The 27,341-nt window shown below is 44.6% G+C and overlaps 4 protein-coding genes across 15 annotated transcripts in view; 2 read left to right on the top strand and 2 right to left on the bottom strand.

Moving 5' to 3' along the window:
- The window catches only part of kcnq1.1 (potassium voltage-gated channel, KQT-like subfamily, member 1.1), a 28,909-nt gene extending 25,847 nt beyond the window's left edge, over nucleotides 1-3,062 (top strand). For 2 of the 3 annotated variants that reach the window (XM_029846761.1, XM_011610197.2), the window contains exons 13-17: nucleotides 111-186; nucleotides 1,248-1,342; nucleotides 1,469-1,515; nucleotides 1,615-1,676; nucleotides 2,674-3,062. In XM_029846761.1, the coding sequence (XP_029702621.1) occupies nucleotides 111-186; nucleotides 1,248-1,342; nucleotides 1,469-1,515; nucleotides 1,615-1,676; nucleotides 2,674-2,868 (475 nt within the window). In that variant the 3' untranslated portion in view covers nucleotides 2,869-3,062. Of the gene's footprint in view, nucleotides 1-110; nucleotides 187-1,247; nucleotides 1,343-1,405; nucleotides 1,516-1,614; nucleotides 1,677-2,673 lie in introns of all 3 variants that reach the window. The other variant, XR_003890623.1, reaches the window with a different exon arrangement.
- Nucleotides 3,063-5,040: 1,978 nt separating this feature from the next.
- Nucleotides 5,041-6,004, bottom strand: LOC105417264 (cyclin-dependent kinase inhibitor 1-like). Its single transcript, XM_011609906.2, has 2 exons — nucleotides 5,571-6,004; nucleotides 5,041-5,473 (listed from the first exon to the last, which is right to left on the bottom strand). Exons 1-2 carry the CDS (start codon nucleotides 5,971-5,973, stop codon nucleotides 5,373-5,375), a joined length of 504 nt encoding a protein of 167 aa, XP_011608208.1. The 5' UTR covers nucleotides 5,974-6,004; the 3' UTR covers nucleotides 5,041-5,372.
- Nucleotides 6,005-7,039: 1,035 nt separating this feature from the next.
- Nucleotides 7,040-22,968, top strand: trpm5 (transient receptor potential cation channel, subfamily M, member 5). Of its 3 annotated transcripts, none has more exons than XM_011609902.2 (26): nucleotides 7,040-7,259; nucleotides 8,940-9,007; nucleotides 9,900-10,056; nucleotides 10,138-10,318; nucleotides 10,812-10,978; nucleotides 11,061-11,238; nucleotides 12,465-12,529; nucleotides 12,861-13,046; nucleotides 13,368-13,467; nucleotides 13,558-13,676; nucleotides 13,819-14,166; nucleotides 14,689-14,832; nucleotides 18,038-18,161; nucleotides 18,293-18,438; nucleotides 18,868-18,980; nucleotides 19,056-19,172; nucleotides 19,599-19,857; nucleotides 20,680-20,798; nucleotides 20,881-21,013; nucleotides 21,089-21,263; nucleotides 21,388-21,556; nucleotides 21,646-21,824; nucleotides 21,996-22,128; nucleotides 22,251-22,323; nucleotides 22,424-22,533; nucleotides 22,617-22,968. In XM_011609902.2, exons 1-26 carry the CDS (start codon nucleotides 7,233-7,235, stop codon nucleotides 22,696-22,698), a joined length of 3,672 nt encoding a protein of 1,223 aa, XP_011608204.2. In that variant the 5' UTR covers nucleotides 7,040-7,232; the 3' UTR covers nucleotides 22,699-22,968. The 3 variants fall into 3 exon arrangements, with proteins under 3 accessions (XP_011608204.2, XP_011608203.2, XP_011608202.2); XM_011609901.2 differs by having other exon boundaries at nucleotides 7,042-7,259; nucleotides 22,424-22,514; XM_011609900.2 differs by having other exon boundaries at nucleotides 7,045-7,259; nucleotides 22,424-22,514; nucleotides 22,605-22,968.
- Nucleotides 22,802-27,321, bottom strand: traf6 (TNF receptor-associated factor 6). Of its 8 annotated transcripts, none has more exons than XM_029846769.1 (9): nucleotides 27,211-27,321; nucleotides 27,022-27,139; nucleotides 26,190-26,512; nucleotides 25,857-26,007; nucleotides 25,543-25,701; nucleotides 25,383-25,454; nucleotides 25,182-25,259; nucleotides 24,805-25,110; nucleotides 22,802-24,418 (listed from the first exon to the last, which is right to left on the bottom strand). In XM_029846769.1, the coding sequence occupies exons 3-9, from the start codon at nucleotides 26,510-26,512 to the stop codon at nucleotides 23,813-23,815; spliced, it is 1,695 nt and encodes a 564-aa protein (XP_029702629.1). In that variant the 5' UTR covers nucleotides 27,022-27,139; nucleotides 27,211-27,321; the 3' UTR covers nucleotides 22,802-23,812. The 8 variants fall into 8 exon arrangements, with proteins under 8 accessions (XP_029702629.1, XP_029702630.1, XP_029702627.1 ...); XM_029846770.1 differs by having other exon boundaries at nucleotides 27,062-27,139; XM_029846767.1 differs by having other exon boundaries at nucleotides 27,022-27,142; nucleotides 27,211-27,313.
- Nucleotides 27,322-27,341: the final 20 nt, after the last annotated feature.

Genomic DNA, 27,341 nt, shown 5'->3' with positions numbered 1-27,341 from the left:
GTGGCTCTCCTTTATAGTTCCAGGAGGAGGGAGAAAAAAATCGCATCTGCAAAACGCAAAAGCCGATCACATTTTAACAGTAAATATGTTTTTTTTCCTGTGTTTTTCAGACTGACGGAGTCCCACAGAAAAGCCATCCGGGTGATCCAGAGAATGCGTTACTTGGTGGCCAAGAGGAATTTTCAGGTAAGTCCTGACCTGTCAGGGAAGATATGATGCTCAGTGTTAAAGGCTACATGCTGAGGGGACACGAAACATCGGCCTGACATTAGCGTGTGATCATCTACTAGATTCAAGATTCAAGATGTACTTTATTCATCCCCGTAGGGAAATTGAATTGTAGTAGCAGCCTAACGTGGATTAATATAACTGTAGACTAGGTTTTGTATTTACAAAGTATAGAAACAGAATAAATAAATACAAATAAGATTAGAACGTTATAAGCATATATACAGCATATATACAGCATATATTATAAGATTATATATATAATATATACATATTATAAGCTTTATAAGCATATATATGAATATAGAATGAAATAGAAATAAAATGACAACATAAACATTAGACAATTATTGTTATTGAGTGGGTTTGGATGAATTATAGAGTTTAATGGCGGACGGCAGGAAGGACTTCCTGTCCCGTTCCTTCGAGCAGCGAGGCTGCAGGAGTCTGTTGCTGAAGCTGCTCCTCAGTTTGTCCACTGTGTTGTGGAGGGGGTGGGAGGGATTGTCCATGATTGTCCACAATTTCAACACCATCCTGTCCCTCACCACCTCGTCCAAGTTTGCAAGATTACAGCCAACAACAGACCTGCCTTTTTAATGAGTTTGTTGAGTCTGTTGGCATCCTTAGCTTTAATGCCTGCTCCCCAGCACACTGCAGCAAAGAAGATGGTACTAGCCATGACAGACATGTGGAGCATCCTGCTGCAAATACTGAAGGACCTGAGTCTCCTGAGGAAGTAGAGTCTGCTCATGGCCTTCTTGTAGACAGCATCGGTGTTTGTGGACCACTCCAGTTTATTGTAGATCTGGTAGATTTTCATCGACCTGTTGTGCTGCAGAGTTGGCAGCAGCAACCAAATGCTAACTTCGTTAGCAGCAAAGAGAAAGGCGTTATCCACTTATGGGGAAACAAATCCGGTCCACTCTGAGGATGTCTTCATATGAGCCACACATCTGCTGATATGTGTGCATGCTCCATTTATACCTGGATAAAATGTGCTCTGTGTTGTGTTTTAGCAAGCTCGTAAACCGTACGACGTCCGAGATGTGATAGAGCAATACTCCCAGGGCCACCTCAACCTTATGGTGCGAATTAAGGAACTACAGAGAAGGTAAAGAACATTAAAAGGCTTTTAGGAAAGGTCCTAAATAGAGCTTTTTAATGTTTACTTCAGTTTAGAGTGTGAATGAGCAGGAAACGACAGCGACACTGGGGACCTGTGTATTTGTCCCCTCAGACTGGACCAGTCCTTAGGGAAGATGACTTTGTTCCAAGCAGGCTCAGGTAATTAATCACTTCACCGCTCAGGCAGAATGTAGTCCAGGAACTCTTCAGCAAATCCTCTGCTGTCCGTGTTTGTTTGACTGTGCTCTTCCCCTTCAGAGCGAGCCAAAGACAGAGGCAACAATTCTATTGGATCAAGACTCAACAGGATGGAGGACAAGGTGGGAAAGCTGGGGAAAACACTCCTGTCCGGCTCGTTCGCAGTAATGCTTCCGTGTCTCTTTGCGCGAGAATGTTTTGCAGTTGCTTTAAAACCGAGACGGGTTTTATAATTGTACAAACGCAGGGTTAGATTCACCCGATTGCAACATTGCTGAGCACAAAAACAAACACAATTATCCTTGAATTTTCAAACTACGATCCTGAAATCTCTTCCAAATCCCACTCACACGCCCGCCTGAAAAAATCAACCTTGCTTCAGTTGTTTTTGAAAGGAGAAGGTTTTGCCTACAACGTTTCAATGAAGAGGCATGTGATGATTGACAGCTACTCTTTGGTGAGTGACCGCAAGAATGAGATCAGAGAAGTGTCCAGCCGAGATAATTACCTCCCCTGGATATAAGAACATGTCAGAACATCTGCTGTTGGGTCCCCTGGCCTCGTAAATGTTAGGGGAAAACATTGTCTGGGGATCACAGAGGGAAGATTTCTGCAGGTGCGGCAGTTCTTGTGAATTCTGCCTGTGACCAGAAGGGGGCGGTATTGTATTCAGTTCAACCCTGAATGCAAACAGTTAACACCATGGAAACTGTAGCAAAATACACTGACAGAAATTCCTAATATTCCCTGCTGCTTTATATTGAAGTGAATTATTTGGTAATTTTTTTTATTATTGCTCCAGGCTGCCTCTCTTATTACCTAATATTAAACCGGTAGTAACAATGTGGTCGTCATAGGAAGACACAACCGAATGTTTAACAGTGGCCAGTTTTATTTGTCATTCAGTTATGTCTGCTCCAGCAGCAGCATTGGCCAACACAGATTAAAGCTTAAAAGTCCCCTAAAAGTGTTTGTGACGCGATCATCTAGTGTGATTTATTTATTACCTTATGTTTCTACTAGTTGTTACCCTGCAACCTGGTCGATCAGGGACAGGGCGGGAGTAAACAGGTCACGTCTGAGTCAGTGTTTACTGTTGTGTTCGCCCATCGCTACCAGATATCCCACATGGACCAGACCCTCGGCCGCATCTCAGAGTCCCTCGCCGTGCTTCTGGAGCAGAAGGACTCCGCTGAGGCTGAGGGTGGAGGCAGGCTGGGGCTGGGGCTGCGGCGCAGGCACAACTACGTCCCCGGCTCCGATCCCCTGCCGAGCTACGACCAGCTGTCTTCATCACCTTCCTCCTTCTCCTGAAACTGTCAGTCTGTCTGTCCATCTGACTGTCTGTCTGCCTAAAGTTCTTTGTTTCCTTAAGGATTTGCCTTAAAACATTCGAATCAACAGCAAACTGACTACCTACAGATGATTGAATCCCGTCCGCCTTTTGTACATGTTTAGAAATCTTCTGACGCAATAAAAGATCTCTGTGATCATTAAATGTATTCACGCTACCTTAAGGAGAATATTTGGCTTGAACAAATGAGATCAATTTTCGAGTTTCCCCGAAGGTTTGCGATTTGCGGGGGGGGAAAAAACTCATCTTACATTTTAAAAATTCCATATTTTTTCTTTACCGGTCACCCAGTTGAGCTCGGCTGTGCGTACGTCTGCGGGCGGAGGTGCGTCTGTGGCTGCGAGGGTAATAGTGGGGACGTCGCACCCTGGCTGACCGTAGAAATAGCCGAACATGTGGCTCTTTGCTGAGCTGACCTTTAGGCAGCAGATGGTGACCTTCTCCCTCCTGGCTGTCCCTGGGGTGTCTGAGCATTCCTTCACACAAGAGGACATGTGGACAATGACGACCGAGTGACCATCTGCCTCTGGTGTCCACAACAATGGGCTCTGTCCTCCCAAAGTGTGCTGAGGGTGGACAGCATTTGTGCTGACCACAGCATTGGGTTTAGAATCCCCCCCCCCATCCCCAACACACACACACACACATGCTCCCTTTGCTAAGGTTTAGTGGGAAGTGAGAGGGAAGGGAGCTGCAACATGAACACAGTCCAGGCATTTTAACTCTCTGTGGAGTGAATCTGAAGACTGTCAAGGACCTCCAGCATGCAGCAGGATGTGCTTCAAAACCTTCTTTTACTGGACGCTTCCCTCCAGCAAGGAGCAAGAAAGCTGAATTTTAGTCACTAAAACGCAGCGACGTGGCCCTGAGAGGACCTTACCTGCGGTCCAGGGTACCTAGGAGCCACGTTTTACAGTGTTGAAACGTGTGGCGGCGCTTAGACATCAGAGTTGTTGACTCCCTGAGGGCGGCGCCACGTCAGCGGGGCTTAAACTCTTAGATTCGCAGAGCTTCTAGTTAATTCTCTATCAAAGAGAAGCGACCTCAGTGTTATATGAAGGCCAGTGTGTGAATATATCTGTGAAGTTAAAAGCTCCAGCTGCCTGTTTAACTCATTGTCTCTGTCCTCCAATTAGCTAAATAATATTTGCTGGTTTAGCAAATGTGCAAAAATTGTGCAGATTATATTGTCATAACTGCTGCATCGTTAAACCTTTATTCAGCTTGTAGCTGGCATCATTTGGGCGTCGAGGCCGACGGCCTCCCCAGGAGAGTTTTATTGATTTCCCTGCGATTAAACTGCACCTTCAAACCTTCTGCCGGTGACAGATGAGGCATGGACATGATTTTGGACGTCAGCCCTTTGATTGTTTGGCTCCAATATAGTTTATGCAGAAGGTAAAGTTGGAGGGAGGGGGTGGGGGTCAAAGTGGAAACAGGCCTCTGTAAACTGGGCTGAGCTGGTGTCAAACACAATTGATACTATGACAATGAAGAAGGACAAATGAAAAGAGGGGAACCAGGAGGAGACCTGGGGACGGGGGAGGGGGCTGGTTTGCAGGTGAAATGAACTGCACACTGACTGGGGGCCATTGTTCTTCCCCAAACCCAGATGGCTTATTGGAACTGCAACGTTGTGGGGGTAAACACACTTCCTGGGGGGATTCTTGCCAATTTGGCAGCTACGGCTCATATTAAGGGCTCTAATTTGAGGCCTGACAGCACAGTCCTCACAATTGTACGCTGAAACATCTCATAAAGCCACCAAGAATAAGCAATTACTCTAAAACTGGATGAGTTCTGCCAAATTTCAAACTAGCAACTCAAATTGATTTTACTACAACTCTGGAGGGTCTTTATTATTAGTTTACTCATTTCACTGTCTCAGACGCAGGCAAGAATATCATTTGCTCATAAAGCCTGCATAAAATCCAGTATGCAAAGCTTTCAGTGTTTTTTTACATTGTTTTTTCCACATTCAGCAAAGTATTTTTACTCCAAGAAAATGCCAAATGGGTATCTTTTCCCTCACTCTTTCTGACAAATCTTTCCGTATTTTAAAATATATTTATTACTTTGTCGAAGCATCTGAAAATGCAAATGAAAATATGACTTGGTCCGGTTGGATTTATTCATAAAATGTTTAATAAAATAAAAATATCTGCAAATTGGTTCTGAACGCAAAACAGTACCAGGGACAAACCAGTGTGCTTGTTTTTACATGGGTGGCTCATACAGCTATTATCACAGACTCACAGACATTTAAAAAAAGCCTGAGAGAAGAAATTAAATTAAAATAAATAATATAAATAACACAGGTGGCGGAAAACTGTCCAAATTAATCAAAAATAGATAGAAACAATAACATAAATTAGAGAATACATTAAATGGTTTGCTGCAGTGTGCCGACCTCGTTCCAGTTCGCATAAAATGACATAAAGAGTTCGTTGTGAGATGCAGAATCTCATCTTATTGCTTTGCTCATGGATGGTTCAGTAGAGCCGGTGTGGAAATGATGCAGAGGGACCTTGGTGTCGGACGTCCTCCTCTTCTTTGCGAAAAAATCTGCAGAAAAAAAGAAACATGTTAATTATCTGTTTTTCTGGAGGGGCATCAGCTTCCTTTTCCTGCCTGAAACGTGTTGATTTCTTGTGTTCTCCACCTGTGATTCGTGCGTAATTTCCGAGTTTGGCTGCAGACTTTGAGCGCGTCCTCTTCCTCCGGGCGGGGGTTTCTTCTGTGGGACACTTGCGTGTGTTGGAGATCTTGGGACAGTTCTCCTGATCGGCTTCACGCTCTGTTAGCTGGTCTTCCCCTCCAGTGCTGGGAGCGCGGAGCTCCCTCAGCGGTGTGGAGTAAAGAGCAGCGGCGCAGGCTGTGGGGACCTGCTCCCACTGGAACCTGCCGGACATCGGCGTCTCACTCTGGAAGTCAAAGTTCCAGCGGCGGCGGTCCTGATCCATGATCTCCTTCAGCCTCAGCTTCAGGTCCCTGCGCAGCTGCTCGTGATCCACCGGGCCGAACAAACTCCTACACACGAACCCTTTGCGCCCGACGGGATCCATCCTCTCTCTCTGGTGGCTGTTTCCTGCTCCTCTGCTCCTCCTGCTGCGTGCACGTTTATGAGCTGCAGGGCGCACAATGAGCAGAGACCCCTGATTGGCTGTTTCCTCTGAATTAGTGGAGAGAAGGAGGAGGGGGACTAGGTCGAGGCTGATGTTCAGTTGTTCAAGACCACCGAGACCACGTGGTAGTCCTCTTTAACAAGTAAACCCCGTTTTTTAAATTCTCACTACAAACACAAACTAAAAAAACTGAACAAAAACAGCACAATAACAATTTAAAAAGTTTCATTGTGATCTTTGATACAATCAATTCCTCTTTATTGGATTGATTTTCTCTCTCTCTCTCTCTCTCTCTCTCTCTCTCTCTCTCTCTCTCTCTCACGCACGCACACACACACACTCTATACTGCTATTTTTTGGAGGACTTAATAGACATAATAAATTATCCATCTCCTGGCCCAAACCGTCACAAATAAGTGCCTCACCTTAAGTCTGACCTCAAGTCAACCTCAACACCAAGTCTCAATCCAGTCATCAAAAAGCTAAAATGTCCTCACTTTAATACAGTTAAAACATGTTTTTTCATTTTCAAAAAAATAAATAAAGAATCCCCCCATGCTTCGGAGTCACCTGTCTTCTGTACCTCCCTGTTTATAACCTCCTGGGATCAGGCATTAGTGGCCATCTCGAGTTGTTCTATTGGCACACCAAACAGCCTCTTGCCTAAATGAGATGTTCCAAAATGAAAAGTGGTTCAAGTCAGGAGATGAGATTTAGTTTAAGTTGCATGTAGGTCATGCAGCAGCAGTAATTAATGCTGCTTGCTTTAATTGCTTTTCAATGCACAGAGAGATGACTTCTCCCCGCAGAGAGCGCGAGACGGAAAGGTTCTCATTTTAGGATTTGCTTTGACAACCCAAGTTCCTTTGCTTCAATACGTTGATAACATTTAAACTCGCATCGATTAAATAGAGCTGCACTGTAAATCACTAAGAAGCCTTCACATCAATTCACCAGCACTGAGCGCAAACCCAGAAGGCTAAATGGTGCACATTTGAATTGTGTTTACGAGCTGGCAGATGCGGTCCTGATGAGAGGGACGTCACCTCAGTGACTGAGCAGCATGCGTCGCTCAGGTGGACAGAGACATCTCATTGGCTGGAGGAGGGAGGAGCCCCGCCTTCCCACTACCTGCAAATTGCCCAGGTGATTCACCTGTAGGAAGCGCAGAGAGGACAAAGGGAATGTTGGTTTGAGCCATGCAGGAGACTCAGGATACTGCTCTGGTGAGTGGAAAGAGGTTGTCTCTACTATTAAAATGTGTGTTTTATGAATAGTTTTAAGCACACTTTTGTAGCTGTGTTATGGTCAGACTGGATTTGATTATAGTTTATTAAACCCATTTATATCACTGACAGAGTTAAACTGGAATGCCACTATATTTTGAATTTTTTTCCCCATCATATAACAGTGGAAATATGAAATTATCTGTATACTGACATTGTGTTCACTATAAATGAGCCAAACTTCTCACTTTTACAGCTGTTGTGGTTTGTAGTTGGAAGTGTTTCTAAGAGGTTAGCGAGTGAGGGAAGCTGTACTTTTAAACATGAAATTGCGTTATCATTGCCTTAGCCTTGGTTTTTAAACTTGACAGGTCAGAAATTGGGGATTTTCAGCCTTCTGGAAATGTAACCCGATAATAGATAATGAGACAGTTGTTGAAAACAGATTATTTGAAAAGGCCTTTCATTTTCATAAACTGTGTAGCGCCAATGCTACATCCGCCAGTTTAAAAAACACAAATATAGAATTATACATTCTCAGTTTATTCTGCCTGGGAGAAACTGATGATGACGGACTTTTGACCTAATAGAAAGTGCCACACACAGCTGGTTGGGTTCTACCTTTGCATGCAAAGTGCCCTGTTTGCATGTCAAATAGTCTTTTACCTGATAGCCCCAGACCCACAGTCAAATAAAGGCTCCCACAACAAGCTGCTTGCTTGCATTAAAACAGATGGACTGGCTAGCATAAACCCCTCAAACAGTGTTGGTTAACTAGCAGTGGTGCTGCGTAATGTCAAGTATATAAGCATTCTCACAGATGTTTCTGTTATGAACATCTCTTATGAATAAGAGTCTGTGTTTACTCTAGCAAACTGATAATCTCATCAATTATATATGAGTCCTCCTTCTGATACAGCAGAATCATCTTTAAGAAGAAGCAACCGGCCTCGGCGCTTTACATTATAAATCACTAACATCTAGCAGTTTAAGTCACATGGTCCAAACCCATGCTAGAATCCATACCATAAGATTCTGCACGTGCCCAAAATACAACAATATGGTTTCGCCAAACGCAACAAACATTCACTGTCATTTATCTTTCAGTGAATCATTAAAATGAGCGCCATGTCAATCCTGTGAGTGTTCCCCGACATTCGGGGCTCTCTGATTATCTGTGGCGCTTTGTGAAATGTCTTTTACTGGAAAATGTTTGGACATTCAAGGTCAGATTAGGCGCAAGCGAACCTGCGAACAATCCAGCTTGAAGTATTTAAGTCTGTTTTAATGGCGGGTGACCCATTAAAATGTGTTACCCATTGGCGATTATATAAAAACACATCCACGTATATGGACTGTATTAAATCGGAGTGGATCATTAAATTTCACACACACACATACACACACACAAGGAGAGGTTTTTGCAGTGTATGTGTTGTACATGCAATAGCTCCAGACCTCTTTGTATCATCCTTCTTTTCTGGCTGTTATGACTGACTGTGGTTCATGTCATTCTGGATCAAAGATCATGCAGGAAGCCTTTTGCATATGAAAATCTTGCCCAACTTTGCATCCACCACAAATTTTTGCTCCCGCTGCAAGACAAGTGGCGAGTCAACGATGATGGATTTATGTGGGGGGGGAATAGCCATTAATATTTGTGCATTCATTTGTTTATAGGGGCCACTGTCGCCGCAGAGACGGTGTGTGCGCTGTGGTGACGCGTTGGAGTGGTCTGAAGAACACAGGTGTGTGAGAGCAACCCTGGATCCACAAATAGGACTGTTCCCGCGTGAGACTAAACCAATTCATTTATGATAATTAGCAAAGGCTTTTGCCTTAAATTACAATACTGCTCAGTATTCAGTGCCAGATTAATGTGAAGGAGACATTTGCAAGATTAGATCAGTGGGTTATAACCGAAGGAAGTGCTCCTAGAGGCAAACATTTGCAGTGGGCTAATAATCCTTAACTAATTCCGAGTATAGTTTTCAATTACATTATTCATGAGAGCCGCTTGTAATTTCCAAGATTAAAATGCTTTAGTGTACATCAGTGTGTTGTATTTGTTACATGGAAGGTTATGATCCGAAGCTGGTCAAAGTCATTTCTGTTGCTTCATCACATGCGTGGCGATGCCATGAAAGGTCAGCCACTGTCGGGATGGAGGTCATCATGTGTAGTTTGGTAAAAAGTCACACCATTAGCATCAAACAAAAAGAAAATACCCAAACAGATATTGTGGGATAATGTTTATTGTATAAAAATGTTCAGTTGTTGGTAGATATTCAAATCTGTTGTTTTGAAACGACATTGATGCATAAATGAGGGAAGATATGTGGAATAATGTCCCACTTTAACTGGTTATTTGTCAGCTTGCTACCCTCCCTCCTAAAAAGACTCTTAGTTCTGCATAATTATAAGGAAGGATGAGGATCCGGGACTGAGTGGCACCAAATCCCCACTTCTGCAACTGGGTCACCTGGAAAGTCAACCCTGTAGCAGAATAATCAGTGAAGATCAGAAAAGACAAAAACACAGCTGGTTTCACGCTGTGAAACGACATTTTACCAACAAGGAAAAGTGGAATGATTGACAGGCTTAATGTGCGTATGACTACTGAATGTGTGTTTCTGTCAGCGTCCTGCTGGGCTGCTCTTGCTGCGCTGCAGTGGATAAAACACTGGAGTTTGTAGCCCGAGGTATGGCCAACAGATTAAAGACGGAGAAGAGCCACTGGGCAGCAGGAAGAGTGGGAGACATTGACTTCATCGGCCCCACTAAAACAAAAGGAAAGGTAAGACTGGACATGGAGTACACAGGCAGAAATGCAGAAATATTAGGCATAAATCACAGCGACTGGTGTCTGTACGCCCAGTTTGTCAGGGTGCAGAGCAGCACGGACCCAGTGCTGATCTACCAGATGCTGACAGAGGAGTGGGGCCTGGCTCCGCCACACCTGGTGGTGGCCCTGGTGGGGGGAGACGAGCTGGCGCAGATGAAGCCTTGGCTCAGGGACACTCTGAGAAAAGGACTGGTGAAGGCAGCACAAAGCACAGGTGAGGAGCCGGCCACCAGGAGCGACCTTGGCGTTTCAAATCAGGCTCAGGGAATCGAGTTTCTATCGCTCTCTGGCGGCTGCTTGGGGAATTACAAAATTGGCTTTTTTTTAAAGTTGCAAAATGTATTACTGCCAATTAGAATACTGCTAGCATGGGGAGTGTGGAAGACTGGGATATAAATATACTTTTATTGGTTTCTATTTGGACTTGAACACAAACTTTAAATGGCTCAAACCTCATCATCATCATCTCCCGAGCGCTCTACCCAGACTACAGCACTCCCTTTATTTACATCTTATTTATTTCATTCTTTTTAGTTTATTCACTGATTTGATGTCTGTGGGCTTTCAGAAAGGTACCTTTAAGTGAAATGTATTGTTGTTACCAAGTATACATGAATCAAAAGATACATCCATACATTTAGACATTTGATGAGGGCTTTCTGTAAACGTCACATATGCCAGGCTGATTTCAGTCCTTCCTTCTCCAGGTGCGTGGATTTTGACAAACGGCTTTCGTTTCGGCATCACCAAACACTTGGGCCAGGCTGTCAGAGACCACTCGCTGGCCAGCACCTCCTCTAAAGTTCGTGTGGTTGCCATTGGAATCGCCCCCTGGAACATGATCCACAACCGAGAGGCCCTGCTCTCTGCCAAGGTTTCCCTGCATACGGCCACCAGCGAGTTTTAAAATGATATTTGCATCTTCTTACAATGTCTCTCCGCGTATCAACATCAAGGTGGATGAGCCCGCCTCATACAAGCCTCAGGACCTGCCCCATGGATCAGTCTATTCCCTGGACAGTCATCACTCTCACTTTGTTCTGGTGGAAGAGGATCCTAACAGACTGGGGGCCACCAGTGAGATGAGAGTGAAGCTGCTTAAACACATCTCTCTGCAGCGCACCGCTTATGGAGGTAAAGCTCTTTAGCTCTCTGCTGGCAGCCACCGATAGACTGAAGATCATTTAATTAACCTTTGTCTACAATAACAGCTGGATGTAAACTGGAAGCCCAGTATTACGTTAAACCAAAATAAACCTGTGAGAAAATATTAAAAGTGGGCGGACCCATCCTGAGGAAGGCTGCCTTTCACTGCGTTAAATCATGCTTCACATTTCCTGTGGCTTTTCTCCCAGAGGGGAGGTGTTTATTTAAAACATGGCCCTTTAAAATCAACAGCCCGCTGTAAAATTATAGGCCTCTTAACTGTGCACAAGTGCAGTAAAGCATCAAATGGCTAATTCTCAAAAATCATTGGCCCTGGGGAACTTCCGTGTGAACCGACATGGGCCTTCACATCCAGTTGTTTCCCTGAAATTAATTTTATACATCCTCAGGGTGGAACAAATGTATGAAATAAAGTACATGTCCCGATGTCATAAAATATTCGCAAAGCCGCCTTGTTTGAATAATGTAAATTATCCCTGCAAAATAATATAAATTGTGCCTCATTCACATTTATAGCTGCATTTAATACCCATAACACCACAGGAACCCACAGCCAGAAAACAATTTGGTACGTCCCAGTGCACTATACGTCAAACGCGATACGTCTCAATATGCAAGGCAGCGTTTTTCTCCCCAGCAGCACATGATTCACACGCCACAGAGAGAATGCCAGATGACAGCCACGCTCCAAACAGCATACTTTATCTTTTTTTTATCTCCGCGATCAAACTGCAGACTGTGATAGATGTAAAGCGAATTTTAAGGCGTGACTTTAATCAACAGCATGACCACCACATTTGCGAATCATATTAAAAGTAAGAGGGAAAAGTAGCAGGCTGCTTGCTGGCAGCGACGCGTCTTTGGGTTGGTCGCCATAGTAACCCCACCTCTTTGCTGTGTTTTTCCAGTAAAAACCAAAATATGGCCACTCTAAATCTATAATTGCTCTGCTATTGCCACCACTGCCTTCAAATTGGAAAGATGGGCAAACCTGGGGAAAATGCTCCAAAGCAGAATTGGTCATGGGTTTCATGGTGATAGATCTGAGTGTCCTTGTATAAAGACTATACACTATGTGAAATATTATGTATTATATTATTATATATTATATAACTGTTAAGGTAGATAGTGTAAAACACAGTCTCTAAGAGTCCATAATTATGCATGCATGTGGGATTTCTGCTCGCTTGCAGGCACGGGCAGCTTCGAGATCCCTGTTCTGTGTCTCCTGGTACATGGTGAACCCAGGATTCTTAAAGTAAGCATCACTCTACAATACAAACGTTAAAGGTACGACTGCACATGGATGGTTTAGAAAGGCAAATGCCTGTCTTGTCATACGAATGCACAATAGCTCAGGCTGGAGAATTAGGCTTCAAACCAAAACGTCGTTGAGCCAGCCCGCAAAGCAAATTCGGTCCGTTTTCACAAAACTAATCTCCTTGGCTCCAGAAACTCTCAAAGCCACCAGTCTATTTGCATCGGACCCTTACGAGGATTACGGAATACTGCTAAATCTGAGGATATAATAGGGAACATGAAGTTGTGGAGTTGGTCTCTAATTCCAAATGTGGCGTCCCTCTTTGCAGAGAATGTATAAAGGTATTGGCAACTCCACACCGTGGCTCATCCTGGCTGGCTCGGGAGGCGTGGCTGACATCCTTGTTACGCTGATGAATAGGGGCTGCTGGGATGTGGACAGTGTTCAAGAGCTGCTGCTGGACACCTTTCCAAATGCCCACCACAGCACAGACATCAGTAACTGGGTCAAGCTGGTGAGAGCGCTGTGCACAGCACGCAGGCAGCCACGTACAGAGACACGCAGATCACAGGACGTGAGCCTTGCCAGAAAAATGGGGCACGCTGGGGTAGAATGCAAGGGAAGCTAAGGTGGGATTGTCAACATTATCGTCACAATTGGGATGCAATGACCCACTTGAGGACATTAAGGGAGAGTGAAGGATGCCAGTAACGTAGGAGCTAGTTCGTCTTCAGGCACACAGAGGGGACTTGTACTTTTAGAAATGGCATCAATAATTAATACTGTTCACGCAAATGATGCATTAGTAATAACAGACTCTCCACCTGCCAATCAGATCCAGAAGATTCTCGATCATGGGCATCTGCTCACGGTGCATGATCCTGAGCAGGAGACGTCAGAGCTGGATACAGTCATCCTCAAAGCGCTTGTTAAAGGTGAGGTTATCAGGAAACCTGCAGTGGGCATTGAGGCATGACAGATTTGACATTTTGAGATCTTAAGGATTTTGTGTGTGTGTGCATAAGCATGTAAGAGTCAAAGTCAGGAGGCCCAAGACTTCCTCGATGAGCTGAAGCTGGCAGTGGCGTGGAACAGGGTGGATATCGCCAAGAGTGACATCTTCAATGGAGATGTAGATTGGAAGGTGAAGCGAATATCATCCTAGTTTGTGATCCCTGACCTGACTCAGAAAATGCTAAAAGCTGGGAATGTGGTGTGGAGAAGAGCTGCATTGTTGGGAATGTTCATCTGTGGAAGCAGAAGTAACAGACGCACGGTGTTTCTAGGCTTGTGACCTTGAAGAGGTGATGATGGATGCGCTGATTAATGACAAGCCCGATTTTGTGCGCCTCTTTGTGGACAACGGGGTCAACCTCGGCGAGTTCCTCACCTACGGCCGTCTGCAGAAGCTCTACTGGTCTGTGTCTGAGAAGAGCCTCCTCCACAACCTGCTCCTGAAAAAGTACGAGGAGAAGCAGCTGCTGCTTGGGACCGCGCGTGCCCCCGGCCCTCCTGGACACCACCCCTCTGAACAAGGGGACCGGAAACCTCGATTCACCCTTTTTGAGGTTGCAAAAGTTCTGAAAGACTTTCTTCATGATTCCTGCAAAGGCTTTTACCAAAAAACTCCAACTGTAAGTGCTCCGAAAGTTCCTGAAACCTTTATATTCTTCCATAGTATGCTGGGTCAGACATCCTTTTAGAAGATGAATTGAATTCCACCTGTCATTTCTTCCTGCGGCGCTTTTTATTCCTTTTATCTTGTGACTCTCTTTGGGTGCAATTTCTCTTATGACTAAAGCGAATTTTCCCCTTTTCCTCTGTTAGAGTCACAGTCGTATTAATGAAATTACCCTTATTATTATAACCACAGAATGAAGCAGGGCTACACCAATTTCATTCAGCCTGAGTTCATTTCCAGTATTAAATACCATTACTGAAGTCACTGCTGTTAAATGCTTTTTACGCTTTTATTTTTTCATTGAAAAAATATTCCATTTTCATTGAAATTCAAACAACAGTCAAACATTTGATCATGAACTGCGACTCAGGATAATACCCGTGTCACGTGGAACCTGCGTCACCGTTATTAGAAGACTATATATATCACCTACGTAGAATAGGCCGTAATATTTCATTGGTCCAATGTCTTCCAGGAAAAGCCGGCCAAGGGCCGACTGTTCCACACCCAGAAGAACCTGGCTGAGCTGGAGGAGCGCTGCGAACACCCCTGGAGGGACCTCTTCCTCTGGGCCGTCCTGCAGAATCGCCAACAGATGGCCAACTACTTTTGGGCCATGGTCAGTCTGCTCGACCTCTGGAAGCAAACACGTAAAAATGTTGCTGGTGTGTCAAACCAAAATAATAATGTCAAAATAGAAATAATGATAAAACCCTATTGACAAATCTGAATTGCTTTTAACATCCAGAGTCAACATCGGATACTTTTATTTAATTTATATGAGGGACTTTTAGATACAACTTTACTCTTATTTTGGGCTACGTTTTCGCCAATCCACACGCACTGACGTTTAACGAGATAAATTACGTAGTGGCAGTCCATACTGATATTTGTATTCCAAATCGGTTTGAGAAAAAGTGATGAGGGCCCGCACCATGCGGGGACAGGTCACGTCTGCCACATGAAAATGTCACTCCAGATAAAAGAGGCCGGCAAACGGAATATTTATCAAGACGTGAGGCAAAAAGCAATCTTAGCTGCAAGAACTTTATTCAAATGAAGGTCAGGCGGTGTAAGGGGCAGAATTTTAAAGGAGCAGCGAGTTGAAACAGGCCCCATCGGACGTCCTGATGATATTAATGGCAACATGCGTACCCTGTCGTGCCCTCTAAATAGTTGAAACGACAGCAGTCACTGATAATTGCTCTTTATTTTCAGCATCTTTCATTTCTTCATCACCCTCCGCTGAACTAAGTAAGCCAATTATTGTAATCTCAAAGGTGCTCACCCCAAATGTGCTCCTTCTCTGCATCTTAGTTCAAACATTAACTGGAATGATTGTAATTGCATTCACTCTGGACACGTCCCCCCCACCTCAGACTCCGGCTGGGATATCTGCATTCTTAATTGGATTTTTTGAAGCACACTGGCTAGAATATAAACTTGGGAGATGCCTAGGGTGGCGTTTAATAATAATAATATTTAATCATCTAATAATGAGGTCTAAGGTTAACCACACTGAGCCTGACTCATCGTGTTGCTGTTCATCAACACATTTGGCCTGTTACTCTTCACAATTTCTCCTCAAAACTGCAGACAGGGCCATTAAAGCTGTCGCTTCAAAGAAAAATGATTCCTGTAATGAACACTGTCATAAAACACAGGTCCAACGCTTCCCTGCACTTCCTCCCGCAAACTTCCTTTGTCAGCAGGTTCAGATACGATAACCGCGATGCCCCTTTTTTGTACAGCTGCAGTTTATTTGATTGAGTTTAAATGTGCCTGATCAACTGATTTTTCCCTTTCTACATCATCCATATTTTTCAAAATGCGACAGGAGAGTGATCATATTCATATCTTCATGTTCAGACATATACGAGGACATAGGAATCCAGTGACAAACCCATTTCAAGCCTGAAGGAACTGGATTAAGGACTCAGACCTGAGAGAACTGCATGGGTCTGAGATTTTGTCATCTGTGACCATGTGTTCATACCATTCAATTTGAATCAGAGCATTTCTAAAACTAAACCGTCACGTATGATTTAAGCTTGTAACATCAAGAACATTGATGTTACAACTCTCACCGCTGTCATCGAGTCACTCCTCAGCATAACCTCCCAGTTTACTACTGGTGAACGGGTTTCCCATTTCAATAGTCTCTATAGATCTCAAACCGGTCTAACTGTTCATTACAACATGCATCACCACCACATCCTCCACTATAAGGACTCAATCAATACAGCTAAATCACAGTATCATGCAGGTCTCATCAGTTAACAGGCTAACACTCAGATTCTGTTCTCAGTAATTAACATCTCCCTGCACCCACCGGGCTGTTTTCCCTCACACTTCTCCTCTGTTAACTACTTTTAATGTACTTGTGAAATCCTTCAATGCAAAAACTGACAATATCCACTGTCAACTGGCTTCTCACGTCTCCTTTTCTCCTGTTGCCCTAATTCCCTCCTCTCAGCCACACTTAAATTTCCACCTTCCCTCTGCTGCTGCCATAACTGAACTCATCAGAAAATCTAAATCACCCACCTGTCAACCCGACCCCCTCCCAACGTGTCTCATCCCAGCCCGTCTCCCCCTTCTGTCATCTCTCATCACCGCCATTATCCACCCCTCCCTCACCTCTGGTTCAGTCTCATCACCTCTCAAATCGGCTGCAGTAATGTGGCTCCAGTTGGGCTTCCGTCCCCATCGCAGCGCAGAAACAGCCCAGCTCAAAATAACCAATGACCTTCTGAAGACAACAGACTCTGGACTCTTGTCCATTCTTATCCTCCTCAACCTGACCGCAGCTTTGGCTGCCATCTCGCGTCTCCATCCTTCTTCATAGCCTGGCATGAGCTGGATTATCTGGCACCCCGCCTGTCTGGGTCAAATAATGTCTCTCTAGCAGTATTCTGTTCAACCAGTTAAAAACATTTACATCCCAGCCATTTCCCAGCTCCTCCGGTGTCCACCAGGGTTCGGTCCTCGGTCCGATCTTCTTTATCCTCAATCCCCTCCCCAGCTTTAATAGTTTCCTTAAATGTAATATTCACTTTCATTGCCATGCAGATGACACCCAGCTCTACCTTTGTGCCAACCCCACCTCCTCCCTCCCACCTCTTTGTATCATCATCCTCCATCAGCTTCGCTATCCCACCTGCACGCATGAGCACCATGGGGTCAAGAGCCTTTAATCGCTCTGCCCCCCCTCACTCTGCAGATCCCCCCCTCTTTTTTAGAACTGCTATTTCTTTTTACCTTGTTTTTTCACTGTTTTCATCAGTTTTCTTTTATCTGATCCACTTGTTTCGACGCCTGCAGATAAAAGGTATTAATATAATACAGTTGAAACATTTTATGTCTTTAAAAGTGTAAGAGGGCTGATAAATGCTCTTCAGAAAAATCAGCCACAGCAGTCTTATTGTCTTTGCTTATTTTTAAATCACTTAAATTATTGAACGAATGCACCACTCACTGAAACCCAGAAGTTTCTGCTTTAAATCTGGTTTTAATAACCAAGAAGAGATAGTTGATGGCCGTTTCATTTCAAGGACCATTGGTTAAAAAACAAAAACAGAAGGAAGGCAATTAAACAAAAAGCTAGAAACAGCTTTTCTCTTCCACCTTTTGAGGTCATTTCAAAGTGAAGCTAAATTTTGGGGAAAGAAAAGGAAAGAAAAGAAAAGCCAGCACTCAAAATTAGACAAAAAAAGATTAGAACGGCTGTCAGAAGTTCTAAAATAAAAGATCCATCGCTTTGAGGTATTTCTTGGAGCCAGCTTTCATTTTTTTATTATTATTATTTTTTTTATCTCCTCCAGGGCCCTGAGGCAGTTGCTGCAGCACTGGCAGGTTGTAAGATTCTGAAAGAAATGGCAAGACTGGAATCTGAAGCTGAATCTGCACGGAGCATGAAGGAGGCCAAGTACGAGCAGTTTGCCCTGGGTGAGTAGATAAAAGTGACCACGAGCCACGGCCTGATTAGGAAAGGGTCATGCTAACAGTGAACGGCGTGCTCGCCAACCACAGCTAAACCCCGCGGTGCCAAACCGTGCATGTAAATGTTCCTGCTGCAGATGTCTTTGGAGAGTGCTACTCTAACAGTGAAGACAGGGCGTACGTGTTGCTGGTGAGGAGAACTAAGTGCTGGAGCAAATCGACGGTGCTGAACTTGGCAACGGAGGCGGATGCCAAATCCTTTTTTGCACACGATGGAGTTCAGGTAAAGAAATGAAGCCCGTGCACGTTCGGATTCAGCTGCCTCTTAATAAAGTGTTGATAAATATTGACTTCTGCTGAATTTTTAAAAACAGAATAAAAAAAACTTTTCTTATTGGTTACTTGAAATATATATATATATATATATATGTGGGGTTTTTTTTGTGGTTGTTGCTCTCTGGGTTGTATTCATCCCACCCCCTCATAGGCAACACTGAAAGTCACACATAAAGCAGAATAAATTTTAAATTAAAGACATTATGTAATTGGGTTTTAAGGTTTGTTGCGTGGATAAGGCTGTGGCTAAGCAACAAGACTTGCAGTCCATAGCTTCCTTGGGTTCAGTTACAAGGCTATAAGACGGAATCATTACCAGGTCTTTAGCGCCCCCTTGCGTCGAGCGTCATTCAGAAATTACGAACGTGCCTTGCAGGCTCTTCTCACAAAGATTTGGTGGGGGTCGATGACGACAGACACCGCCATCTCCAAACTTGTGGTGTCCTTCTTCTGGCCGCCACTCATCTGGACCAATCTGATAAAGTTCAGGTGATGAACGTGATGCCGTGTGCCTTCACAACACTTTCAATGAACCTTCCCAATGCTCAGATGCTTGCTCTGCAGAGACGAGGAACTGGACAGCCACAGTGGCCGCGGGCAGTTTGTGGAGCTGGACAGCCTGGATACAGAAAAGGCTTTACTGTTAACCAATGATGACAATGGCGATGACGATGACCCTTTGTGAGTTTGCTGGAAACTAAAGTGTCGCTTCAATCGTGCCAGTCCCTTTATTAAATATACAGTTATTATTCTCAGTGTTTCTTTGTAACCTCTGTTGACTGTGAGCTATTTGGATTAGAAAAACTAAACTACAACTCCAGAAAATGGATCTTCAGATTTTTGAAAGCTCCCTGTTTTGAGGCCTGGCAGCAAATATCTGCAGCTCCATAACTGCTGTTATTGACCACAGAAATGATATTAAACTAGACAGCCAGGAGGAGCCCAGGTGGAGGTGGGTTACAAATCAACTGGCAGAGGAAATGGTACCGGCCAGTCGGCAGCTCGAACAGTTCTGTCTGCCTGAGATTAATGAAGCGTTGGGGAACAGCCAGGTGATAAACATGCGACCTTTACCAGCCTTTTCCTCTTCACCTCCCTATTTTCCAGAGCTTCGGCACCTGGAGGCCCGGCAGCTCCGAGCTGCGCCTCCGTCTGGTGGCGTTTCTTGCTACGCCGGTGGCACCGCTTCTGGAGCGCTCCCGTTACCGTCTTCCTCGGTAACGTCATCATGTACTTTGCCTTCCTCTTCCTCTTCACCTACGTGCTCCTGCTGGACTTCCGTCCGCCGCCGCCCTTCGGGCCCGGAGTGCCGGAGCTCATGCTCTACTTCTGGGTGTTCAGCTTGGTGCTGGAGGAACTCCGACAGGTGATTATCAAAACCTTGGCATACTTTACTCTTACAGTCTGTCCTCTTCTTGTCTTCAATCCACTTCCATCAGCCTTTTGGGTCCATGCAATATAGTAAAGTCATTCCAGTGCACAGGCAGGAGCAGGAGGTGAGGCGAACTGCTGTGATGACCCCAGTCTCTCTGGATTTTAAGGATTCATGAGTTATTCCAGTGAACCAGGTCGGACAAGTGTGAGTCCTTCTCCCTTGGGCACAAAACCCCCCACATGCTACTCTGCTTTTCTCTCTGCTCCTCTCCTAAAGTCGTAAATGATGACGGAGTTTCCAACCTTTAGAACTAAAAGCAGATCATTTTCCTCCCACAATTTCATTCAGAATTTGCCAAAAACTCACTGTGTTCACAAGTAAACACTGGCAGATTATTGCAGACCCTAAATTGCCCCAGAAGGCCACACCACCATCAGTGTGTACATGAATAAACACTCTATTTAATCTTTAGAAAACATAAGGCGCCATTAGCGATGCTACAGATCAGTAACCAAGGAACATAGACTCCCACGCTGCTCCTATTATCGCATTTTGTTGGGGAATATAGATGTAGAAAAAACTACCCAGTATACTCCACTCCAGGGGTAGCTGTGTACAATATGGGATTTGATGTTTATCAGTCCCAGGTCATTTTACTAATGCTTTAGGTCTCACATCAGTGCCTCAGCTGCTTCTCAAAACAAACCGATAACGGCTGAGGGAGCCAGCGCAGGTTTATTTTAGTGCGCTTAGCGGCCCCCCCCGGAGAAAGGATAAATAACGACATGTTAAATAGACCCCTCTTCTTCGCAGGGCTTCTTCACAGATGAAGAGATGAGCATCTCAAAGAAGTTCAAGCTCTATGTCGAGGACAACTGGAACAAATGTGACATGGTCGCCATCTCGCTGTTTGTTGTTGGAGTCGTGTGCAGGCAGGAGAAGTTGTTACGTTTGCTTCTACAGCTCAAGGCTAAACCCCCGCAGGGGGGAGAGTTAACGCCTCTGTTTCTGCAGGATGTTGAAGGACACCTATGAGGCAGGACGTACAGTCCTGGCCATCGACTTCATGGTTTTTACTCTGCGCCTGATCCACATCTTTGCCATCCACAAACAGCTGGGCCCCAAAATAATCATTGTGGAACGAATGGTGACGCGGAGAGTTACACCTAGAATCTGAGTGTTCAGGCATGAAGCTAGACGTGCCTCCTTTTCTGCCCTACAGATGAAGGACGTCTTCTTCTTCCTCTTCTTCCTAAGCGTTTGGCTCATTGCATACGGCGTCGCTACCCAAGCTCTGCTCCATCCCAACGACCCCAGGATTGACTGGGTGTTCCGGAGAGCCTTGTATCGCCCCTACCTGCACATTTTTGGTCAGATCCCCCTGGAGGAAATAGATGGTAATGCAGATTCTCTCCTCTGCATTTGCTGATGCTCTTTGTTCATGTTCCTTTCAGGGTCTGTGATCCTCATTGTGTCTTCTGATCTCATTTTCTTGCTTTTTTTTTCATGAAACGAGCACAGCTGCCCGCATGCCTGAAATTAACTGCACCAATGACTCAGAGGAGATTATCCAGGGTTTACGGCCACCGTGTCCCAACATCTATGCCAACTGGCTCGTTATCCTGTTGTTGGTTATCTTCCTTCTTGTCACCAATGTGCTGCTCTTAAACCTTCTCATCGCTATGTTCAGGTAGGGCCCCGGAATATTCTGGTCTTCAAACAAAATTGTTCAGTTTTGTTGTGTAAAATAAAAATGACACACAATGCGGCGTCTCCCAGTTACACCTTTCAGGTAGTGCAGGGCAACACGGACATCTTCTGGAAGTTTCAGAGGTACAACCTGATTGTGGAGTACTACAGCCGTCCGGCACTCGCTCCGCCCTTCATCATCATCAGCCACCTCTCCCAGCTGCTCCTGAGCCTGGTCAAACACCCCGACTCCAAGCACGAGCATCTTGGTGCGATGTTCATCTGAGCACATTTCAATGCACCTAAATCAGGACATAGTCAATGAAAATGAAACAAAATCTAAAAAAATAAATAAAAAGTGGATACGACACAGCAAGCTTGTCTCTGTCCTTGGCCTGACGGTTTAATGGTCATTGAAATTCTTTGCCTGTGTCTCCTAGAGAAAGAGCTGCCGGTCGGGCTGGACCAGAGACTGATAACCTGGGAGACGGTGCAAAAAGAGAACTACTTGGCCAAGCTGGAGCGCCAGCACTGGGAGAGCAGTGAGGAGAAACTCAAGAGCACATCCTCCAAGTAATTCATATTCCACCAATGTGGCTGTAGACCGTTCTCTAACGCTACACTGCCCCCTAGTGGTTATATCCGTCTATTGCATCGTAGATTATAGATTTCCCCCATTTCTGCTTGTGACTCAGGGTTCAGAGCTTACTGAAAATTGTAAGTGGGTTTAAGGATCAAGAAAAACGACTGTTATCTATGGATGCTCAGGTAAAAACTTAATAGTTATTCAGTGATAAGCTAAACAGGCAATCTCACTATTTCCCAGCATCCTCTAAAAGTGGCCTTTTCCCCTCTCCCTGCCCTAAAGGTCAGATACTGTGGAGAGGTCCTGTCCTGGATGGCTGAGTGCTTCACCCAGAGCACTCTCAAGTGTGGGAAAGATGCTCCAAGAGCTCCAAGTAAGGCCGAAAACCAGAAGTATGACATTTGCGGCAATGAAAGATCTGGTACAATTCTGTTCACACTTGCAAGCCGGTGTGATGTTTCAGTGTCTCTAACAGGGTCAAAGGCGACCAGCAGCAAAGACGCTGCTCAGGGACCAAAAGAGGAGGACCAAGCAGGTCATCCTGGATATGGAGCTAACAAGAACTGTCCCTATATTGATGAATAAATACGGCAGCAGTCAAGAAGGATGATTTTTAGAAGGGTTTAGTGATGAGAATGGAATTAAACGTAAAAGATACAGTTAGCTTGTGCCGGACCTTTTTTATTCGAATATTATTGAATTGTTTTCATTGCTCATTTTACAGATTACAGTCACAGATCAGTGGCACTCTTTTCTTAATTAAATGGCAAGAATGAGACTAAATTGTTCAGTGACATACAGGTCAGCATTAAAATGATCATTTATTGCATCTCTACTATGATTGGACAACCTCTTTTCACTTCAAGGCATCATGTGTCTCGCCGCCGTCCCTCCCCTCGCTGGGAAGTCCGTTCACAGTGCTTCAGGTTTTTGTCGCTCATTTTCATGCTGAAAACTAGACCAGGATCTGCTTTGAATTCATCTCATCGCAGCGGATAATCCTCACAAGAATCAGTTTTCCAATAAGCGGGCTTTCAGCAGGACATGAAATAACACTGTTACATCCGGCTTCACGTTCTGGATATCTGAGGCCGAAGTAATATAACTGACGGCATCGTCACTGCAACAAGCGGAAAATGGAGAAAGTGAAAGAAGTGAATGCACAATGTTGAATACATCGTGGAAGGCTGAACAAACAGCTGTCAAGGTCACGTTTGATCGGTGAAAGGTACTGGTCCAAAGAAACCAGCAAAGGGTCTGTGTCTCTGAAATATCTGTCACAAGACACGACGTCCTGGCGATCAGTGAAGGTTCTTCAGAAAGCCACATATATTACAGCCATCTCTTTTGTTTTGTGACGTGTAAATGAATGATTCCACTGTGACCGTCCTCCAGTGCATACATGTAGATCCTCGAGAATGCATGTTAGGACAGGATCTGCACTACAATGGGGAGGCCTTTAAACACGTTTGCTTCCTTTGACCAGTTCCCAAAGTCTTCCAAGGAATTCTGAACATTCACACCTCCTAAAAGGCCACCAAATCATATCCTTGACATAAGCCATGCTGAGATCCGCGTGAGTCACAGATATATTATCCATCGACGTTGAGCTGTGTGTTGGTGAATCCCTGTAACAATGACACCAAGATGTTCCAGAAGCTGTGCTGAACTTTAGTCCCTCATCATAGAGGCCTCGGGTCCTCTTGGCTGTACAGTTATTCCGTCGCGGTGAAACATGTTATCAAAGCGTGGCGTAACCTCGCACCGGATGAGCAGGATATCATCTTTGACATACGCTCTCTGATTCAGCTGCTGTAGGTGCAGAAATGTCACGTAGCCAAACCCTTTGGGATTACGAATGATGGTTGGCTTCTGGAAGGCCTGCAGGTCTGGTTTAGTCTCCATCACTTCGACGTGGTGCTGACCCTCAGGGCCTTGGTCGAGGATAGCAAGGCGGATGGTGCCCTGGAAGGGCCAGGTCAGCAGCCCATCAAAGGCTCCTTGCATGGTGTGAACAAAGAGGGAGATAAAATTGGAACAGCGCTGGGCATTTGGAGACTGCAGGTGTAATCGCAGGCACAGCTTATAGCCTGGACGGCCTGTGTAGAAAGCTGGGCTGTGCTCCACTACGGGCAGACCGGCTTCTTGGTTCCGCAGCAGGACAGAAAAATCTTTGAGGCGCCAGATAAAGATCCCAGTACAGTGCTGTGACTCCAGCTCCCTCACTGTCTCCTCCAACATGGACACTCTTCTCCCAAGCTCTGCGAGCTGACCAGCCTGTGGAACAGAAAGCAGAATCGGTTCTGATAACAACAACCATCAATGCGTTAACAACGGAGGCTAAGAGTGGAGAGCAACAAGTAGAGATCGGTCAGAAAAATGTTTCCTTATGGAGGATTCATGGAAGTCCCGGCAATATGTGCTCTTATTTTGAAAGTTCGGAGACACCTAACAGTAAGTTCTAATAATATTAAGGTGGTTAATGGCTTCTGATCCCGCAAAGGTATGAGATTGAGATGAAGGATCCCTATCAAACAAGGGAAATCAACAAATCACAGGCAGTGAGTCAGGTGATCTAGGAAACTACTATCCCATTGAGTTTACTTATGCAATTCAAAAAAGAGCTTTCAACTATTCCTGTGTGCTTAATTGATATCCTTTACCTGGGTTTCTTTTAAAATGATGAGCTCACGCAGCTGGTGATCTTGCTTCACCAATCGTCTATCCATCTCCCTCAGTCTCTGCGTCTCCTCATTTGGCTGGCAGGGGGCGCAGTTGCTGCTCGACACTCCTTTGTCACAGGATGACGCTGATGCTCCATGGTCCTCGAAGGAAATAGAATGTCCTATTGCACCAAGGGGTTTGGGTGTTGTGCCATTGAGGTTGAGGCCGCGTAGAAAATCCGCCATGTAGTGCATGTGCATCTGCGTGAAATCCTGCATGTGCCGAGCGAGGTCGTGACGCTGCATCTGTGGAGGCGAGCAGTTCATGTTGTGGTTGTTACCGATGACAAAGGACGGCTGTCATTCCAAGTACTTACCCTTTCCTTACATCCAAACAAGCTAAAAGTACAGGCAATGGGGGCTATAGGGCAATCAGTATCACAGTGAGATTCCATCTGAAAAAAAAAGTCAATGACTTTACTATAATCTTGAGTTTTACAACGATTCTATAATGGTGTAAAACCGAAACATAGCAAACTCCACTGATTTATTGGATACACACTTCTTGTATCACTGACCTGGTCTCTAACGAGATCCATGTCACAGTACGGGCACATCACGCTGGCAAAAGGACACTGCTGTTCATGGCGCTACAGGGAGACAAAAACCATTTTATGAGGAGATTTGTTTGCAGCGAATACAAGCTGAGGGATTTCCCAATTCGAGAGCCAAGACTACCTCTCTCTCTTCGTAGACAAAAGTTTCTATGCAGTCAGGACATGACACAGGTCTCCTTCTGCACTCAGCAGTCATATGTTCCTCCAAAATGGTCTTTCTCACAGACTGTTGGCAGTGTGGACAAGGCACAGTTGCAAACTGACAATGTGCCAAATGATCCTGGGGAAAGAGAAAAGATTCTTAAAAAATTACTTGGTTTTGTACCACGTAATCAGCCATTCATCATGAACACCGGAGGATGCTGACAGTATTTAACTGACAACAATTTATATTTGTTTTTTAAATTATTGTTGATATATGCTTAGAACCCTCACCTCTAAATGCCTGAGCTCCATTTTCCCAGTACAACCAGGGTTGGAGCAGCGAACAGTCAGTGAAAGAATCTCCCGCTTGGCAAAGTTATCAGGAAACAGCTGCTCCTTTGACAGCATTTCATTGTCCACAGGGCATCTTTGTCCCGCATCACTGTATGCAAGAAAACAGAAATGAGTTTCAAGAACATCAGAGCCTACATCATGCACAGTACACGAATGACATTTTGCATTACTAACATGACAACTTGCTCGGTTACAAACATTGTGGTGCTTGTGTGACGATATGTGCGATAGGTTAAGTAGTAATCAGTTCTTTTAAGCATGAAAGCTTACCGGATGGACTTCTCAATGCAGATCTTGCAGAATCGATGACCGCAGGGGGTTTGAATAGCATTCCTTAAAGCCATTAGACAGATAGGGCACTCATATTTGCTTTCTAAGGGTGGATCAAACTCCACGTCGTAGCCTTGCTGGTGAGTGGCATCCTGAAAACTAGATGAGGCACCACTCATATATGTGCTGGGGCTTTCTGATGGGTTAAGAAGAGACTCCCGTTCTTTTTCCGACATAGCCAAAGCACAACCGGAGAGCTTTCCACCAGCAGCCCCATCAAAGCTGTCCTCCAGACTTTCCTTACTGCTGTCAAAGCACGCCATCTGTGGAAAGTAGCGCAAATATGAATTATGATGTATTTATTATGTATATAAATGTTCACCATTTCGCAACAGGGGTATCATTTTTTCCCAGAATAAAACCTGATCAATACCAAGTTCAGAAAGAACTCAACAATCATAAACATTGCAAAGTACTACTAGTTTGTAGCATAGTAATAATAGAGCTCAGAAGAAGAACAAAAATATCTATTTTTTTATGGTTTTCATGTACTTGATGTGAGGTTTTTGAGATAATTTTATATGACGTGACCTCATCAAAGACACCGTCTACCAAACAGATGGAGAAACAATCTTGGCACTTGTTTCTTGTGCATTACCTTAAGCTCCTTACTTAAATTAATGGCTTTTATTATATAGTTTAGTCTCAAAACATGTGATTACTCGTGGCAGATGAAACCGTAAATGTAAGACAGTTCCTGAACGCAGCGAAACTGCGCAGGGATGCTACAACAAAAGAGAAAGCATGTCTTGTAACAGATGGTATAACGTACTGACTTCAGTGTTGCGGTAGCTTTTTGGATCACTTCTAACCTTGGATGCGGAACTTGTTTTGTACTTAGGCGAAATACGTCAATGCCCAAAACGCCAAGGCTTAAATATAAATTCCATCTGCTGTGGCAACAAAGAAAATACAGTTATTACGTCTTAAAAAGTAGATAATGCTCTTAAATTGTACCCACCCTTTCTTTGAAATCTCGCAAACTTCGCTTCTACAGAATTTCCTGGGGTCTTTTTTTAATGCACGTCATCAACGACGGTCTGTGGCTGGTGCGGACGGTAGCGCCACCGTGTGGTCGGAGGCTCGGCGACA

This window comes from Takifugu rubripes, chromosome 13 (assembly GCF_901000725.2).
Source record: "Takifugu rubripes chromosome 13, fTakRub1.2, whole genome shotgun sequence".
Taxonomy (NCBI): Eukaryota; Metazoa; Chordata; class Actinopteri; order Tetraodontiformes; family Tetraodontidae; genus Takifugu; species Takifugu rubripes.
This window is presented reverse-complemented; position numbering and strand designations above follow the sequence as displayed.

What these genes read in the sequence shown, in the direction of transcription:
- LOC105417264 (XM_011609906.2), bottom strand. Translation starts at nt 5,973, where the DNA reads ATGGATCCCGTCGGGCGCAAAGGGTTCGTGTGTAGGAGTTTGTTCGGC. An exon ending in AAATTACGCACGAATCACAG is followed by an intron (nt 5,474 to 5,570) that starts GTGGAGAACACA and finishes TTTTTTCTGCAG; the next exon opens with ATTTTTTCGCAAAGAAGAGG.
- trpm5 (XM_011609900.2), top strand. Translation starts at nt 7,233, where the DNA reads ATGCAGGAGACTCAGGATACTGCTCTG. An exon ending in ATGGAGATGTAGATTGGAAG is followed by an intron (nt 13,677 to 13,818) that starts GTGAAGCGAATA and finishes CGGTGTTTCTAG; the next exon opens with GCTTGTGACCTTGAAGAGGT. An exon ending in GGCGATGACGATGACCCTTT is followed by an intron (nt 19,173 to 19,598) that starts GTGAGTTTGCTG and finishes CCTATTTTCCAG; the next exon opens with AGCTTCGGCACCTGGAGGCC.
- traf6 (XM_029846769.1), bottom strand. Translation starts at nt 26,512, where the DNA reads ATGGCGTGCTTTGACAGCAGTAAGGAAAGTCTGGAGGACAGCTTTGAT. An exon ending in TGCATTGAGAAGTCCATCCG is followed by an intron (nt 26,008 to 26,189) that starts GTAAGCTTTCAT and finishes TCTTGCATACAG; the next exon opens with TGATGCGGGACAAAGATGCC. An exon ending in TGGATCTCGTTAGAGACCAG is followed by an intron (nt 25,260 to 25,382) that starts GTCAGTGATACA and finishes TTTTTTTTTCAG; the next exon opens with ATGGAATCTCACTGTGATAC.